General features: G+C 37.1%; 1 protein-coding gene and 1 long non-coding RNA gene across 2 annotated transcripts; both read left to right on the forward strand.

The window, feature by feature from the left end:
* Positions 1-1,055, forward strand: LOC107948919 (uncharacterized). Its single transcript, XR_001697593.2, has 2 exons — positions 1-550; positions 848-1,055. It is a non-coding gene; the product is annotated as an uncharacterized lncRNA (long non-coding RNA).
* A 7,390-nt stretch (positions 1,056-8,445) lies between these two features.
* LOC121228082 (uncharacterized) lies at positions 8,446-14,436 on the forward strand. Its single transcript, XM_041111216.1, has 7 exons — positions 8,446-9,920; positions 10,147-10,336; positions 10,704-10,949; positions 10,997-11,190; positions 11,743-12,290; positions 14,191-14,291; positions 14,410-14,436. Exons 1-7 carry the CDS (start codon positions 8,446-8,448, stop codon positions 14,434-14,436), a joined length of 2,781 nt encoding a protein of 926 aa, XP_040967150.1.
* Positions 14,437-16,919: the final 2,483 nt, after the last annotated feature.

A 16,919-nucleotide genomic window follows, 5' to 3' on the forward strand; every position in this document is an offset into this window, starting at 1 on the left:
CCTAATTGAATGGCAGCGCGAAAAGAGAGGGCCTCACGCTCAATTACCCTTCTCCGCGAAAACACGCGGGTCCTGAGGGTACTCGGGTCGGGTCAGTCCGATTCGCGTCGAAACGACGCCGTTTAGCGCCTGGGTAACCAATTCCAAACGACGCCGTTTAGAGAAGGTATAAAAACAAAAATATTGAGCAAAAACTCATTTCTTCCGTGTTATTTAAAAAAGAAAAGGAGAAAGGGGTTTGAATTCTCTCTGGGGGAAACCCAGAATCCAGCCAGGGGCACGGCGGGCCTCCGTCGTAGCTCCGCCATATACGGTGGCCGGGGCACCCAAAATCAACCCTTTTGAACCCCCTTATTCGTCCCCTTTCCTTTTAAAAAAAAGACCACCAAAAGAAAACTTTAAAGTAGTTTTTGTTGAGAAATAAAAGGGGAAGGCGCTCAAACAAACACGATAACCTCCACTACTCTTTGAACCCTCATCAGAATCCCTATGGATTCTTGAGTGTTCGAGTATCAGCAGTATTCAACAGAGGGAAAGCCCAAATCAATCGGTAAGATTTCTAATCTATTTATTATTATTATTGCTTCGAAATAGGACGAAAAACATAAAAATAAAGAAAAGGAACCACCTTTGAGGTTTTAATCCGATTTTTCTTTCAAAGTCGCCTCTTTTTTGTATTCAGTATCTGTATACCATAAGCGTTCGTAGTTTGTTACAATGAAAAGGTTTTTGGCTTTATAGCCAAACAATAATCAAAAAATGAAAATACTAGTCCTCCTTTTTTTTATTCCGTCGTTTTTTGTTTCTATTTGCTGTTGTTTACTTATCTGCTTGCCTTCTCTTACAGGTACGAAAGGTGACGTGGAGGCGCGAGGGTGGCGTACGGAGGCGTGGTGGCACAGCTACTGCTAGGGCTTGCTGTTTGGCTAAACCTAGGTTTAGGTTTTGGGCCATTTGGGCTGATAGAAATTGGGTCTGCGTTAATTTGGGCTCGTATTGGGTTTTGAATTTGGGCTATGTAATTGGACTTTGATTTAATATTTGGATATTTTTTATTTGTTTTTTTTTAATTTTGGTTTTTGGTTGTTGGGCCCGGGCAGATTTGGCCCATTACAATATTAATACCAAACATATCTAATCAATAATTATGCCTTTTACATAAAAAAAATTAACCTAGAAAGACAAAAATCAAATACCATCAGAATGTGAAATTTATGTCAAATAAAAATTAATAGTAGTCATACCTTAGTTGAAAAAGAAAATATGGTCTAAATATAAAAGTTTCTTACCAAATCTATACCCATGCTTGTACAATAAGTTAAAGATCGGGAATAAGAACCATAATCCATTCTGAGATTGAATCTTTCAACATCCCGAAGATGAAGTTGTAAGGGTGAAAGTTTAAGGTGAAAAAGAATTTAATTTGTGGGATGCTTTTGAAAGATTTTGAAAAAAATAGAGAATCATCGTGCTGATAACAAATTATAATATAAAGAGAAATGGAGAGAGTAAAGAACAAAGAAAATATGAAATCAATAAAGAATGTACTTTATTGATCAAAAGAGATGATTACAATGCTTCATCAGAGTCTCTATTTATAGGCATAAGAAATATAAAAGAAGTAGAAGTCTAATTCTAATAACTATTAGAATTTAAAGTACATTAAAACTTTATCTTGATCATGATGGACATCCACTTAATAAGATATTCATAACAATATTATGTTCATTGTTTTTTTTAAAGAAAACATAAAAATAATTATATAATTTAAAATTTTTATATATAACTTTTAAAAAATTATTTATCTTCAAAAAAGTAACACTCTTGTTAAAAACAATCCAGTACCATATAACTTCTCCTCTATACCCATACATCTTCTAATTTAACTATCATTATTTTTTACAAATTCTAATATTTATATATAATATAATTTTTTTCACCCACATTATAGGTGCTACAATTTTCAATATATCATATATGTATTCTAAAGTAATATATCAAAGTGAAAGAACAAGTTAACATGATAGCTACTAATTGTTGGCCATGTTGGGAAGTCAAATTTTTTTATCCTTCTTCCTATTCTAATGACTTTGAAAAAAGTACAAAAACAACTAAACTCTCTAGAAAAGAATGTTAGTCTTTTTTGTGATAGTTGTCACTAACCACGCTATCAATAGTCTTCTCCATAAAATATCACCACCAACCAATTCCTTTCCTCCCCCTTGTTTTCTTATCTATTTAGATTGCTGGGAAAATCACAGGAATTCCTTAAAAGTAAAATCGAATTTATAAACAACTTCTGTTGGATCTCTGTTGTCATTAGATTTCCTTGTATCTGAGATATGTGATTCTCCTTGATGATGACCACCCTTCCACCATCCCGATTGTCTAAAAACCATTAAAATTTAGGTTACTTCCACTCATTATCCAACAAACACTCATTATTTCAACCATTGTTGGTTGTTGGCCCCTTTTGCTAGGCTGAGGTAATTGATCACTTAGATCTTTAGTTGGAGATACTATGTGACAAGGTTAGGCTTCAACATTAAAATTTCTACTAGTAATATTGAGATTGACTATATGGTCATTGAAAAGCCGATCACCATACTCTCATTGCTCTTGGCCATATCCTCTATTTGGTCATGATGGGATGTGTTATCGTGTCATGTACTACAATGGTGGCACTTTAGTTCTATGGTAAGTCAATTTCTCTAGTCATTAGTAACTTTATCTTTAAGTTCCACATGAACTTAGATTTGGCTAGGTTTCCGTTGCACCAATTTGTTTCAAGTCAGAGATGTGTCCACTACCACAGAAGTAAAGATCTACACATAGACTCGTTGCATCAAGTGTTTATACCCTAATGATTGAGTGTGGCACATTCATTGTTAAAAGTGTCAATGTTCATGCGAAGGTCTCTTATTTGCTTCCATTTCTCATCAAGGAGGCTTGAAACAAGAAATGAAAGTTTCTTTTTCCTACATCATAGAATGGTAGGTTTACTCACCTTTTAGGGCTTTGTCTTGTATAGGGCTTAGGTCCTCGACTACTTCCTTTACTTTGCAAAGTCGGGTTGGTGGCATCAATGGCATCTATTCGTATAAGAAATTGTTTCCTATTTGTTATAATCTTTTATATGTGAAATGGGATTATGATCTTTGACAAAAGAAGTAAGAAGTTGAAGTACAATAGGAAACAATACAAGGTGACATCGTATAATATTGACCAATGGCACGTTCTATAATTGACACATGTGCACTAAAATGAGTTAATGTATTAATCCTAAACATATTATATACGCTCTATAACTGGTCAAATTTTTGAAAAAATATACTCATAAGCATGGTCTCATTATAATTTAATAATAATGTATTAATCCTAAACATATTTTATACCATAGAGGGAGAAATTTTGGGCTAATAAGAATTCATCATTTATCATTAATTTTTATCTTTAATTAAATTTAATTTAATTAATAAAGAGATAAATCAAGAAATTATATCATTTTAGAACTCTTTATAAAGAAATCATATTTTTTAAGGACTATGTTTTCTCTAATTAATTAACCTAATATGAGAAACATAATAAATAAAAGTGTTTAATTCTAGTAGAAAACTTAAATAGAAGTGTTTAATTCTACAATAATTCTATTTTACTTGATTGACTAGTACTATAAAAGGGGTTACCTACAAGCTATTCAACATATTCACGATATCACAGGTCCAAAAGTTTAGAAATCAAAGCCTGAAGAGAAAATTTTAAAGATTGGAAGCTTTCTCTAATTCCTAAAAAATCTCTAAAGAATTTGAAAAACTCAAAGAAATTATAAATAACACCACATGAGTTTAGAAGAAATCTGCTCCTCGATCTTGTTCAATTGACAGAACGAAGGCTAAACCCATTTTTTTTAAGATCAAGCCTAGAAGACCATTGAACCAAAATCAAATCAAATTCTCAAGTAAGAAGAGCAAGTCATTGCAACACTTGAAGCAAACTGCATCCTTTCAAAATCAAATCTAGACGACCCATTGGATTAAATCTCAACTAAAGAAAATAAAAAAAAATAAGTTTTGTTTTGTAAAAAAATTCAGTGATTATACTCTTTTCGAAGTTATAAATAAAATATGACTCCAAATTTTCATGTAAATTTTCTAACTCAAAATTTGTCTGTACAAATTTTTGGCACACTTGGTGGGGCAATCTCTACCTTTCATCTCTTCTCTCCAAAAGTCAAAGTTCAAAGGTGTAATGGCTTCAAAAAAGATTATTATCAGCAAACCATCAAAGAAGATCATCATTATCAGCAAACCAACTCTCAAGCTTGTTCAAGAACCTTATAGCTTATCGATTTCATCGTCAAGCATCAATGTCCTTGCTCTTCCCTATGACTTTAAGAAAAAGAAAAAAAAATCTCTTTTAGAGTTTTTCGGTTAAACTTCTTCAATGCTCAGTGACAACCCACTTTATGATGCTTCCTCACCAGCTCACAACTTAAAAGAAGTTTCTACTCATCGATTATCATTCAAAGAGAAATGTAGTCAACCAAGCGACAACCCTATCCCAACATCTCCCCTAAAATCAAATTCCAGAATGATGAATGTCATGAAAAATTGTGCTACAACCTTGGAAGAATAAGTGGCATCTCTAATAAAAGCGATGTATAGTTTCACTACAAGCATCTAAATGGAAGCATCCAAACTTCTAGCAAAACTCAACATCAAAATCTTTAAAAAATTGGTGAAATCAAAGCTGTTAAAGGACTTCAAAGTGTTTTTTCATTTCAAGTCAAGGAGCTCATCATGGAAGCCATCAAATGTCAAGTTGAAAGCGTTGATCCACCTTCATATACATATTCAAAGCATACATTTAGTGGATCAATCATTTAAAGATGCTTGAAAGTTATCACCATCCAAAATGCCAGAATTTTGATGGCAAAAGAAATCTATGTTAACATGTCACCCATTTTGTGGAAACCTGTAATAGCAGCAAAACTACTAGAGATCTCATGGTGAAATAGTTTGTTCAATCATTAAAAGGAAGTGTTTTTAATTGGTTCAATAATCTTAAGCTTGTAATGATTGATAACTAGGAAGGAATTGACCAACAATTTCTTAATTGATTTTATACCACTTATTGAGTTGTCAACATAATCAGGCTCTCAAGCTTACAGTAGTGGAAAGATAAGCTAGTTATAACACCCCAATTCTAGAAGGTTTAATGTTAGCGCGTGGTTTTGAAATAGTCTAAGTGGTGAAGTGGTATCCACCTGATAGTTTCCTTTGGCGTATAGAATAGGCATATTCCTAACAGTGTTTAAGTTGAGGGTGGTTTAAGGACAAATCATTATGTTGGAGGGGATGGGATAACAACTAAGTGTAGAGATGACTATGAAAGGATTACTCGCCAAAGGCATAATATGCCATGTTATTGGAGTAACGATTATAGTTGCATTGTAAGTATAAAAATTAGGGCCCATCTGGTTAGGGTAACCAAATATTGTCCCTATTAGATTCCTAATTATATTTGCATTTATATCTGTAAACCATTATTGAAGATATTTCTAGAAGAGTGTAACACATGTCGAGCTTTATTAAGGGAACATGTGTCTTATCTGTTGATAAACATGTCAAATTGCATATTTTTTGTGCTTAATTTGGTTTATTGATGAACTGAACCCTGCTAATTAAGTGTTTTTATGATTTGATTCTTACCAGGGATGCAATTGATCAAAAGCAAGCTGAAAAAGGGGCCAAATTAGAAGAAAATTATTGGAATGGGCCAAAGCGAAAAGATGGAGCAAGCCAAGGACTAGTCATAAATTTGACTTTGTAAAAAGCCAAAAATAGGAAGTTATATTTTAAGTTTATTTTAATTTTATTTATTTTTAATTATTATTATTTTAGATTTTATATTTCTTAAGCTATTTTTAGTAAACTCTATCTATATAAATAGGGGGTTTTAGTTCTTAGGAAATCATCCATTAATCAATTGTCTTTACATTCCTATTTCATTTTGGAATTCCATTATCCACTTTGTTTTTCTTTTTCTTAATTAAATTGAGCATTAGATTATTTTGTCTTCTTTTTACAAAATTTGTCTAATTCTCTTTGCAAATATTTTTCCTATCCATTTCCACTACCTTTTTCATATAATTTCTATCATTTCCATAACCTTCAAGCATGATTAAATTCATGCCACACTAAACCCCTTTCAGTTTTAAGTCGGTGTTAACCCCGTAAAAAAACCCGTGAGTTACGAACCCGAGCTGTTTAACTCCCAACTTTCGATATTTATTATTTCTCCGGATTAAGAGTATGACTTCGTCAACTCACAAATTCTAGACAACACTAAGTAAAAAAAGACGTTGTTTGAGTTAGTGTGGCTAGACGTACAGTTGGAATTCCAAAAGGATCGATTGTCTAATTGGTCTTCCGTGAACACATTGGCGTGCCAAGTGGGGATTGCTGTTTGGTTCCGTCAAGGGAAGTAGTAACCAGATTTAAATGTCCCAAACATTTGAGGGCATTGGTTCGAGCTAGGCTCTTCTAGAACGCAAAGCTGCCGGAGTTCTAAATCACGAACGTTTCGTAGGTTGTTCGATCGGTAAGGGTTAGTTATAGGACGTTCCATAACTAATTTACACAAGGAAGAGTTGGTGTCCGAGGCGTCCTTGGTAGCTATAACTAGCTTATCGGAAAAGAGGAGTTCACCTAATTTCGAGGAACGGGTCAAAGACGAGAAAACCCGTGCTTAAGGCTGAGCTAAGTTTTATTGATTTTCCTTTAAATTATTTCGTTATTTATTTTTATTTCATCTTTTACTTTTTACTTTTTATGTTTTCTTGTGTTTATTTCAGGTTTCATATTTTATTTCCCCCCTAAACGTCGCGGGCACGACAACTGCCAGACACTAATCTGGTCAAGAAACAAACAATTTTCAGTAATTCCAGTCTCTGTGGGATCGACCCTACTACTGCTTTAATTTGCAAACTAGGTGTAGGTTTATATTGGTGGAATCGACAGCCATCAGTTTTGGCGCCGTTGCCCGGGACTGGCAACACTTACAATTGTTTAAATTGTCTTAATGACCAGATCTTCATCCGGAGATCTCGAATAAGACCCAGAGTCGAGAAATCAGTGCGAGCACGACGAAAAGAGACAGAAGCTCTTAAATGTGCAAGTAAATCAGGAATTGAGCTAGGATAGGGGATCCTAGAATCCGACGTTGAAAAATTGAGCGAAGTAATTCGTGCGGAAGTAATTCGACGTGGGAAACAAGTAGAAGAGGTTGAACCTGAAACCGAACTACTCTTTGAAACAAAAGGGAACCTCGGTGAACTAGAAAGGATGGCCAACCGAACCATTCGTCAACCAGCTGCTGCTCCCAACGAGCAAACACCATTATGCATTAACTATCCAACCGGAGGAACTCCTTTCAAATTGAAGTCGGGCTTGATTCACCTTTTGCCCACTTTTTGAGGCCTGAAGAACGAAAATCCACACACTCACTTGATAGAATTCCATATGACCTGCTCAAGCATGAAACCCCAGGGAGTACCCGAAGATGAGATCAAACTTCAGGCCTTTCCTTTTTCTTTAGTTGATACAGCAAAAGAATGGTTATTTTACTTACCTCCCGGTTCTATCACAACATGGGATGACTTATCTCATGTATTTCTTGACAGGTTCTTCCCAGCGTCACGAGTAGCTGAGCTTAGGAGGGACATAGTGGGAATTCGCCAATTGGAGAGTGAATCGCTCTACGACTATTGGGAGCGGTACAAAAAACTGTGTCTGAGTTGTCCTCAACATGGGTTGACCGAACAATCACTCTTCAATATTTCTACGAGGGTTTGCTCCCTATTGAAACGAAGATGATCGACGCTGCTAGCAGAAGAGCGCTTGTCAATATGACCCCTTAAAGGGCAAGAGAACTAATATCCACCATGGCGACAAATTCTCAACAGTATCGATCGAAACCGACAAGACGGGTTAATGGGGTAAATGTTTCATCTTTAGAAGATAAATTGGATAAGCTTACGAATGTTGTTCAATCTTTGCTTACAGAAAAGAAGAGTCTGACCCAACTATGTGGAATTTGTACTACGTCTGAACACCCGATGGATTTGTGCCCAATCCTTAACGACAATTCAACGGCACATGTTGACGCTATCGGAGGTTTTCCGGGACCTCCGCAAAGACGCTATGATCCTTTCTCCAACACCTACAATCCCGGGTGGAAGGATCAACCCAACCTAAATTACGAAACTAATCCCCGATACAATCCACCATACCAACCGAGACCTCTGCAACCACCACAACAAAACACAAGCCGAGCACATCTTTAGAAGCTGTTGTGGAAAGACTTGCCGCCGATGCTGCAAAATATCAACAGAGGACAGACGCATCAATACAAGAGTTAACTAATCAAGTTAGTAAACTCTCGATGGCAGTTAATCGCTTGGAGTCTCAAGGTAAATTACCTTCCCAGACAGAGCCGAACCCTCGGCAAAATACCAGTGCAATCACTCTTCGTAGCAGAAAGGTTCTGGAAATAGTACCAACCAAAAGTCATGGACGAGACAAGGAACGGGAGCAGATCTTTGGTCCAACAGCCAGGCCAGAATCGGAAGTTCAGAAACCAGTTGTGATGCCACCTCCTTTTCCAGGGAGGCTTGCAAGGGATAAGAAAGAGAAGGAGGAAAAACAAATCCTCGAGACATTCAGGAAGGTGGAGGTAAATATCCCTTTACTCGACGCTATCAAACAAATCCCTCGTTATGAAAAATTCCTCAAGGAATTATGTACTAGCAAGAGGAGGTTAATAGGTAATGAAAGAGTAACTGTAGGAGAAAATGTCTCCGCAGTGCTGCAAAAGAAAGTTCCACCCAAATACAAGGACCAAGGTATGTTTGCTATTCCTTGTGAGATAGGCAATATAGGCATTAAGAAAGCCATGTGCGATTTAGGGGCTTCCATTAATGTTATGCCTTATTCTATTTATAAACTGATTAACGCGGGTCTTTTAAAAGAGACAGGAGTAATAATCCAGTTGGCGGACAGGTCAGTCGTCTATCCCGAAGGGCTGCTTGAAGACGTCCTTGTTAAAGTTAATGAATTAGTTTTCCCTGCAGATTTCTACATTATTAGTATGGAAGATGATAATTCAACTAATTTGTCTGACATTTTGCTTGGAAGGCCATTTCTAAGTACCGCAAGCGCAAAAATAGATGTTCGAAGTAGGACACTGACCATGGAGTTTGATGGAGAAATCGTGAAATTCAATGTCTACGAGGCCATGGGTCATCCTAACTCACTATTAAATATTTCTAGCATTGATATTTTAGATTGTTTAACTCAATCTTATTCTGAATATCATGACTTTGATGAGTTGGAAACTATCCTTTACAGAAACATTGACATGGATGTTTTACATCACTTCGAGAAATTCGCAGTCATTGAAGATCCGTTGCAAGAGATTGTCAATCACTTGGAAACGCAACCTTCGTTGACAAACCGAGGTAACCAATTTGAACTATTACCTTCCCAAACTAAAATGTTGCCTTCGGTTTTGCAGCCACCGACCTTGGAGCTTAAAGCATTACCGGACCACCTTAAGTACGTCTTTTTGGGAGAGAAAGACACCTTACCGGTAATAGTGTCAAACAAATTAACCAAAGACGAGGAGGAAAGTCTAGTTCGAGTTCTGAGAGATTACAAGGAAGCTATTGGTTGGACGATAGCCGACATAAAAGGGCTAAGTCCATCCACTTGTATGTACAAAATTTCCATTGAAGTCAACACGAAACCAAAGAAGGATGCTCAAAGGCGCCTCAATCCACCCATGATGGAGGTAGTAAAGAAGGAGGTCCAGAAACTGTTAGATTCTAGAATGATATACCCGATTCTGACAGTGATTGGGTTAGCCCGGTTCATGTCGTGCCCAAGAAAACTGGCGTGACAATGGTAAAAAATCCGTTAGGTGAGCTGGTCCTTACACGAGTCCAGAATGGATGGAGGGTTTGCATCGATTACAGAAAGTTGAATGCAACTACCCGAAAAGACCATTTTCCACTCCCCTTCATCGATCAAATGCTTGAGCGATTAGTCGGTAAGTCCTATTATTGTTGTCTCGATGGGTACTCAGGATTTTCCAGATTCCAGTGGCTCCGGAGGATCAAGACAAAACGACTTTCACGTGTCCCTTTGGAACATTTGCGTATAGGCGGATGCCATTTGGACTCTGCAATGCTCCGACCACCTTCCAAATATGCATGGTGAGCATATTCTCTGATTACGTCGAGAAAATCATCGAAGTCTTTATGGATGACTTCACGGTATACGGTAACTCTTTTAACGAATGTCTCAATAATCTTGCTAAGATATTACAAAGATGCCTAGAATTTAATCTTGTTTTAAATTATGAGAAATGCCATTTCATGGTTGACAAAGGATTAATTTTAGGTCATATAGTTTCCTCGAAAGGAATTGAGGTCGATAAGGCAAAAATGGATATTATTAATTCGTTAACTTACCCCTCATCAGTGAGGGAAGTTCGTTCGTTTCTTGGCCATGCAGGATTTTTATAGGCGATTCATGAAAGATTTCTCGAAAATCGCGTGACCACTTTGCAGTCTACTGCAAAAAGATAAGGAGTTTGAATTTGACCAGACTTGTAAAGACGTATTTGATGTGCTGAAGCAGAAATTGGTCTCCGCTCCCATAGTGCAGCCACCAGATTGGAACTTTCTGTTCGAAATCATGTCTGATGCGAGTGACCAAAGTGTGAGAGTTGTTCTTGGCCAAAGAATAGGGAAAGAGCCTCATGTTATCTACTATGCTTCGAAGACTTTGGATGTTGGCCAAAACAATTACACAACGACCGAGAAAGAATTATTAGCTGTTGTGTTTGCTTTAGATAAATTCAGATCTTACCTATTAGGAACTAAGGTAATTATCTTTTTTGATCATGCTGCTTTAAATATTTAATAGGTAAGAAGGAGGCAAAACCCCGACTGATCAGGTGGATTCTACTCCTACAAGAGTTCGATTTTGAAATTCGGGATAAAAAGGGATGCGAAAACCTAGTAGCTGATCATCTGAGTCGATTACCTATTCCAGTAGATGACACACCATTGAAGGACAACATTCCAGATGAAAACCTGTTTTCAGCAAATGCAGTGCATCCTTGGTATGCAGACATAGTAAATTACCTCGTCACAGGTACTATTCCTTTAGATTTGCCAAGGTCTAAAAAAGATAAGATAAGAAAGGATGCACGATATTACATTTGGGACGATCCTTACCTTTGGAAGCATTACTCGGATCAGGTAATATGACGTTGTGTAGCAGAAACAGAGGTACAGTCTATCTTAACTTTTTGTCATTCTTATGCATGCGGAGGGCACTTTGGACCTAAATGCACCGCACACAAAATTCTCGAATGTGGATTATTTTGGCCAAACATATTTCGTGATGCCTTTTATTTCTGCAAAACTTGTGAAAAATGCCAAAGAGTTGGCAAGCTTAGTCATTGAAATGAGATGCCTCTTACTCTTATTTATATTTCTGAAATTTTTGATGTATGGGGTATCGACTTTATGGGTCTCTTCGTTTCTTCTTTCGGTAATTTTTATATACTTTTAGCTGTTGATTATGTCTCTAAGTGGATAGAGGCAAAGGCCACACGCAATGGTAATGCTAAAACTATAGTTGACTTTCTTAAAGGTTCTATTTTTTCCAGGAATGGCACTCCACGAGCATTAATCAGTGATAGAGGAACTCATTTTTGCAATAAGCTCGTAAGTGCACTTATGGAGAAATATGGAGTGACTCAACGAATTGCCACCGCTTACCATCCACAAACAAACGGGCAAGCCGAAGTGTCAAATCGAAAGATCAAGTCTATTCTGGAAAAGACGGTTAAACCTAACAGGAAGGATTGGAGTTTGAGACTGAATGACGCACTTTGGGCTTATAGGACAGCTTACAAGAGACCAATAGGCATGTCACCTTATCGACTCGTTTTCGGTAAACCGTGCCATCTTCCGGTCGAGTTAGAGCATAAGGCTTTTTGGGCAGTTAAGCAGTGTAATATGGAAATGGAGTCTGCGGGAAAATCTCAGAAATTAGACATCCAGGAACTGGAGGAAATCAGGAACGATGCGTATGAAAATGCTCGAGTTTATAAAGAAAAAACGAAAGCATTTCATGACAAGTTTATCACTAGGAAGCAGTTCTCAATAGGACAAAAAGTTCTCCTATACGACTCTACCTTAAAAACCTTCGTTGGTAAGCTTCGATCCAAATGGATAGGACCGTTTATTATTACTAATTTATTTGCGAATGGTGCAGTGGAAATTCAAAGTGAAGAGACACAAAAGTGCTTTAAAGTGAATGGTCAACGACTAAAACCCTTTTTCGAGAATTTTTAAACACACACAGTTGAGGAGATTATTCTCGATGAGCCTAAAGTTTGAATAACAGGTCGTCGAGCTAACGACGTTAAACAAAAGCGCTTTTTGGGAGGCAACCCAAATTTATTTTTATTTATTTTCATTTATTTTATTTTTAGTTTAAGTAAATTAGGATGTATATAAATAAATTAATTCTTATTTAACTTAGTCAATTTGATGTTTTCAGGAACACTATGGGAGTCATTAATTTTCAAAACAACGAGTAATGAAGGTGGCGTGGGCACGACTTGCTAATTTGGTGATAGTAAAAAAAAAGAAAACCAACATTCACTAAACACATTTACCCACATACCAAAATACCCAAACACCAAGCCCAATTCCCATTACCTTCAAACCCAATTAAACCACCTATCAAATAAACCACCCCAACTACCCATCCATCAACCCAATATCCATCAACCCAAACCCAATTAAATCCACTTACCCAACACCTAATCTAATTCACCAATACTCAAATACCAACCCAACTACATAATACCCAAAACAAACCCAAGTGAGCAAAAAGAAATGGGCCAAACGGCCTAGATGACCCAAAGAAAGAAAAAGAGGAGAAAAAGAAAATTAAAACACCCAAAAAAAAACAAAATCCCTAATTTCCCAAATTCTTCTCATCTTCTTCATCTTTACTCAAACAAAACCCTAACCCAACACCAAGCCACGCCATCCCCGTCGCCGACTGTTGCCGTCGTATAACCATTCGCCGACCTTTCATCACCGCCGTAGCACCTCGCCACTCCACCTTGCGCCGACGAACCCGAAACCAACCTCTCTATTTTTCTTTTCTTTTTCCTTTTTCCCTCTTCCCTTCCTTCAACTCCCCTACCACCTAACCACCGCGAACGGAACAATACCACCTACCATCGTCACCGTTCAGAGCCACTACTACCATGCGCTGCCGTAACTTGTCACCGCCGTAACCTTCTAAAACGCCAATTTTGGACGCTACGACCGAGACCATGGTTCGCACTCGTAACCAAACAGCCGATAACATTCTGGTTTCACTCAACCTATATCAACACCGTTTCTCCGCGCCTCCTGTCTTTGAGTTAGCCGACGACAACCCTCCTCTACCTCCTCCGAGACGAACGGCCGCGCAACCAAGAGCCTGCCGATGACGAAGTCTAACCTCGGCCGACATAAGCACTTCAGGCAGTCGAAAGGAAATTGAAACTTCTAACGTCCATATCGAGCCTACACCCACTGTTGTTAAACAAGTCTCTCAACGCCAAACCCGAAGTCATCGACGGTCGACACGTGAGTCATCGATGCCCCCACACAGCAGTACTGAAGCTGCTGAACGAAATTCCTACCCGACTCGCCTAACGAGCATGTTCGACCACCCCGAGTAAATCAACGCAACAGACGTAGTCGAGCAAATGTTATTCCTACCGATAGTCGTTTGCGAGGATTTCTAGAGTTTTCGACATCGGAACAGAAAACACGATACAACGCCATCCGACAACGCTCGTTTCCGGTCTATAAGCAAATCGATTTCTCTACTCTTGAACTTCTAGATATTCATGATGCAGTATTCCATTATTTTGATGCTATTGGTTGGACTCTATTTGCTAATATTACTTGTGATGCATATTATGAATTAGTATATGAGTTTTATACCACATTTAGCTTCAATATAAATGCATTGCAAACTGTTAAAACACAAAATATAGTGTGCTTTCGTTTGCTTGGAAAAGACTTTCGGATGTCTGTTTCAGAATTTAACATTGCCATGGGTTTCATCGACCCTAATGACATTCAATCCGATGCCTATCATTCTGCTCTTTTAGATGTTCCCAATGACTTCGATGCTCAGCATGTTTATCGTGTTTTAACTAATTTTGACCAACTTTATAATCCAAAGACCACAAAAGATTTATGGGTGCATGAGCCTGCTTTAAAATACATACACCGATTTTTAGCATTTTGTTTTTCAGGTAGAAATGACTCATCAGCTACTTTGACTAAAACTGAACTGTTCTTTTTGTGGTGCATGCATTCGGGTCTTAAAGTTAATTTAGGATATTGGTTTGCACGAAATTTTCATGCCGTTTTGAGTTACAACCGTCCACTTATACTTGGATCATTTATTTCAAATTTAGCCTCTTGACTTTTTGAGTCTAAAATTGATTTCGCAACCTTCACATGTGCATATCGTATGGACTACCTAGATAAACATTGTTTGGATTCTATGGGATTGCTTGCCAGCACCCCTACTTCGTGTTATTTTGTTCCTCTAGGTACACGGGCTGCTCGGGAAAATAGAGTTTTTCACAAACATCCACACACTAATACGAGAGAGCAAGAGGAACACCTTTTGACTGTGGAGGCCCGTTTAAGTCGAATCGAAGCTAGACTTGAAACAATGGAAACACAAGTCGCCACCATCCTCAATATCCTGCAAAGTCGCGACTCTCAACACCAATGATGTCATTAAAATACACGGGGAGTGTTCTGAACTTTTTCATTTTTAATTTATTTTGAGCAGCTGACTTTATTTTACATGCTTGAGGACAAGCATAGTTTAAGTGGGGGAGGGGGGTTGGATTGATATGTTAATTTTTGCTGCATGTCTTTCTCTTTTGCATGTGTTCAATCTTACGATGAATTCTTTCGACAATTTATTCAACATTTGAGCCTTAAAACCTCATACTTAGTCGATTTAAGCAATTGGGAAAATTTCGAATTAAATGTTTAAGTATATAGATTGGTCGACATTTAGGTTTTAAAATTGGTATATGTAGTTAGAATTTTTTTTTCACGAATTGATTGATTGAATAAAATATGTTTGCTTGTGCATAAATAAATTAATAAAGGTTCAGACTATGAATGAAGTTTTGAAAACGTGACCGAATTGAGTAACTGGGGCAAGGTGCTTGGGTTGTCATCTTGTCTCGCGTAAAAAGGTTCAAGTGACAAGTCGATAACTTACAAACATTCCGCTAGCTGAACACCCCATAAAATAAAAAAAGAGAAAAAATAATACATAATAAATAAAGACTGTTTGAACTGAGTAACCGGGATAGGGTGCTTGGGTTGTCATCCTAGTTCGCGTAAAAAGGTTTGATCTTGTCTATTAATTTTCTGATGCATAGTTAATTAATAATGCCATGCAAATTATGGGATTCAATCTCAATTTAGCGAAATTGTTTGTTGACATATTTCAATTTTATGACACTTGTTGATTAAAATGTATATTTTGAACATTTATTTATTTTTGCCTATGTTGTTTGCATTGATTGAGGATATGGAAAAGGGGCTCGATTTTTAATAAATTGTGGAATTAATTCTAATGTTTGAAAGAACAACATGCTTGAGGTCAAGCATGAGCTAAGTAGGGGGATTTGATAAACATGTCAAATTACATATTTTTTGTGCTTAATTTGGTTTATTGATGAACTGAACCCTGCTAATTAAGTGTTTTTATGATTTAATTCTTGTCAGGGATGCAATTGATCAAAAGTAAGCTGAAAAGGGGCCAAATTAGAAGAAAATTATTGGAATGGGCCAAAGCGAAAAGATGGAGCAAGTCAAGGACTAGTCATAAATTTGACTTTGTAAAAAGCCAAAAATAGGAAGTTCTATTTTAAGTTTATTTATTTTTAATTATTATTATTTTAGATTTTATATTTCTTAAGCTATTTTTAGTAAACTCTATCTATATAAATAGGGGGTTTTAGTTCTTAGGAAATCATCCATTAATCAATTGTCTTTACATTCCTATTTCATTTTGGAATTCCATTATCCACCTTGTTTTTCTTTTTCTTAATTCAATTGAGCACTAGATTATTTTGTCTTCTTTTTACAAAATTTGTCTAATTCTCTATGCAAATATTTTTCCTATCCATTTCCACTACCTTTTTCATATAATTTCTATCATTTCCATAACCTTCAAGCATGATTAAATTCATGCCACACTAAACCCCTTTCAGTTTTAAGTCAGTGTTAACCCCATAAAAAAACCTGTGAGTTACGAACCCGAGCTGTTTAAATCCCAACTTTCGATATTTATTATTTCTCCGGATTAAGAGTATGACTTCGTCAACTCACAAAGTCTAGACAACACTAAGTCAAAAAAGACGTCGTTTGAGTTAGTGTGGCTAAACGTACAGTTGGAATTCCGAAAGGATCGATTGTCTAATTGGTCTTCCGTGAACACATTGGCGTGCCAAGTGGGGATTGCTGTTTGGTTCTGTCAAGGGAAGTAGTAACTGGATTTAAATGTCCCAAACGTTTGAGGGCATTGGTTCGAGCTAGGCTCTTCTAGAACGCAAAGCTGCCAGAGTTCTAAATTATGAACGTTTCGTAGGTTGTTCGATCGGTAAGGGTTAGTTATAGGACGTTCCATAACTAATTTACACAAGGAAGAGTTGGTGTCCGATGCGTCCTTGGTAGCTATAACTAGCTTATCGGAAAAGAGAAGTTCACCTAATTTCGAGGAACGGGT

Source organism: Gossypium hirsutum, chromosome A04, assembly GCF_007990345.1.
Source record: "Gossypium hirsutum isolate 1008001.06 chromosome A04, Gossypium_hirsutum_v2.1, whole genome shotgun sequence".
Taxonomy (NCBI): domain Eukaryota; kingdom Viridiplantae; phylum Streptophyta; class Magnoliopsida; order Malvales; family Malvaceae; genus Gossypium; species Gossypium hirsutum.

Bases quoted from the DNA above. Each gene is read 5' to 3' on its own strand.
- LOC121228082 (XM_041111216.1), top strand. From the start codon at position 8,446: ATGGCAGTTAATCGCTTGGAGTCTCAAGGTAAATTACCTTCCCAGACA. The intron at 9,921-10,146 runs GTTAGCCCGGTT...ATGGGTACTCAG, and splicing joins CCGATTCTGACAGTGATTGG to GATTTTCCAGATTCCAGTGG. The intron at 10,950-10,996 runs GTAATTATCTTT...TTAATAGGTAAG, and splicing joins CTTACCTATTAGGAACTAAG to AAGGAGGCAAAACCCCGACT.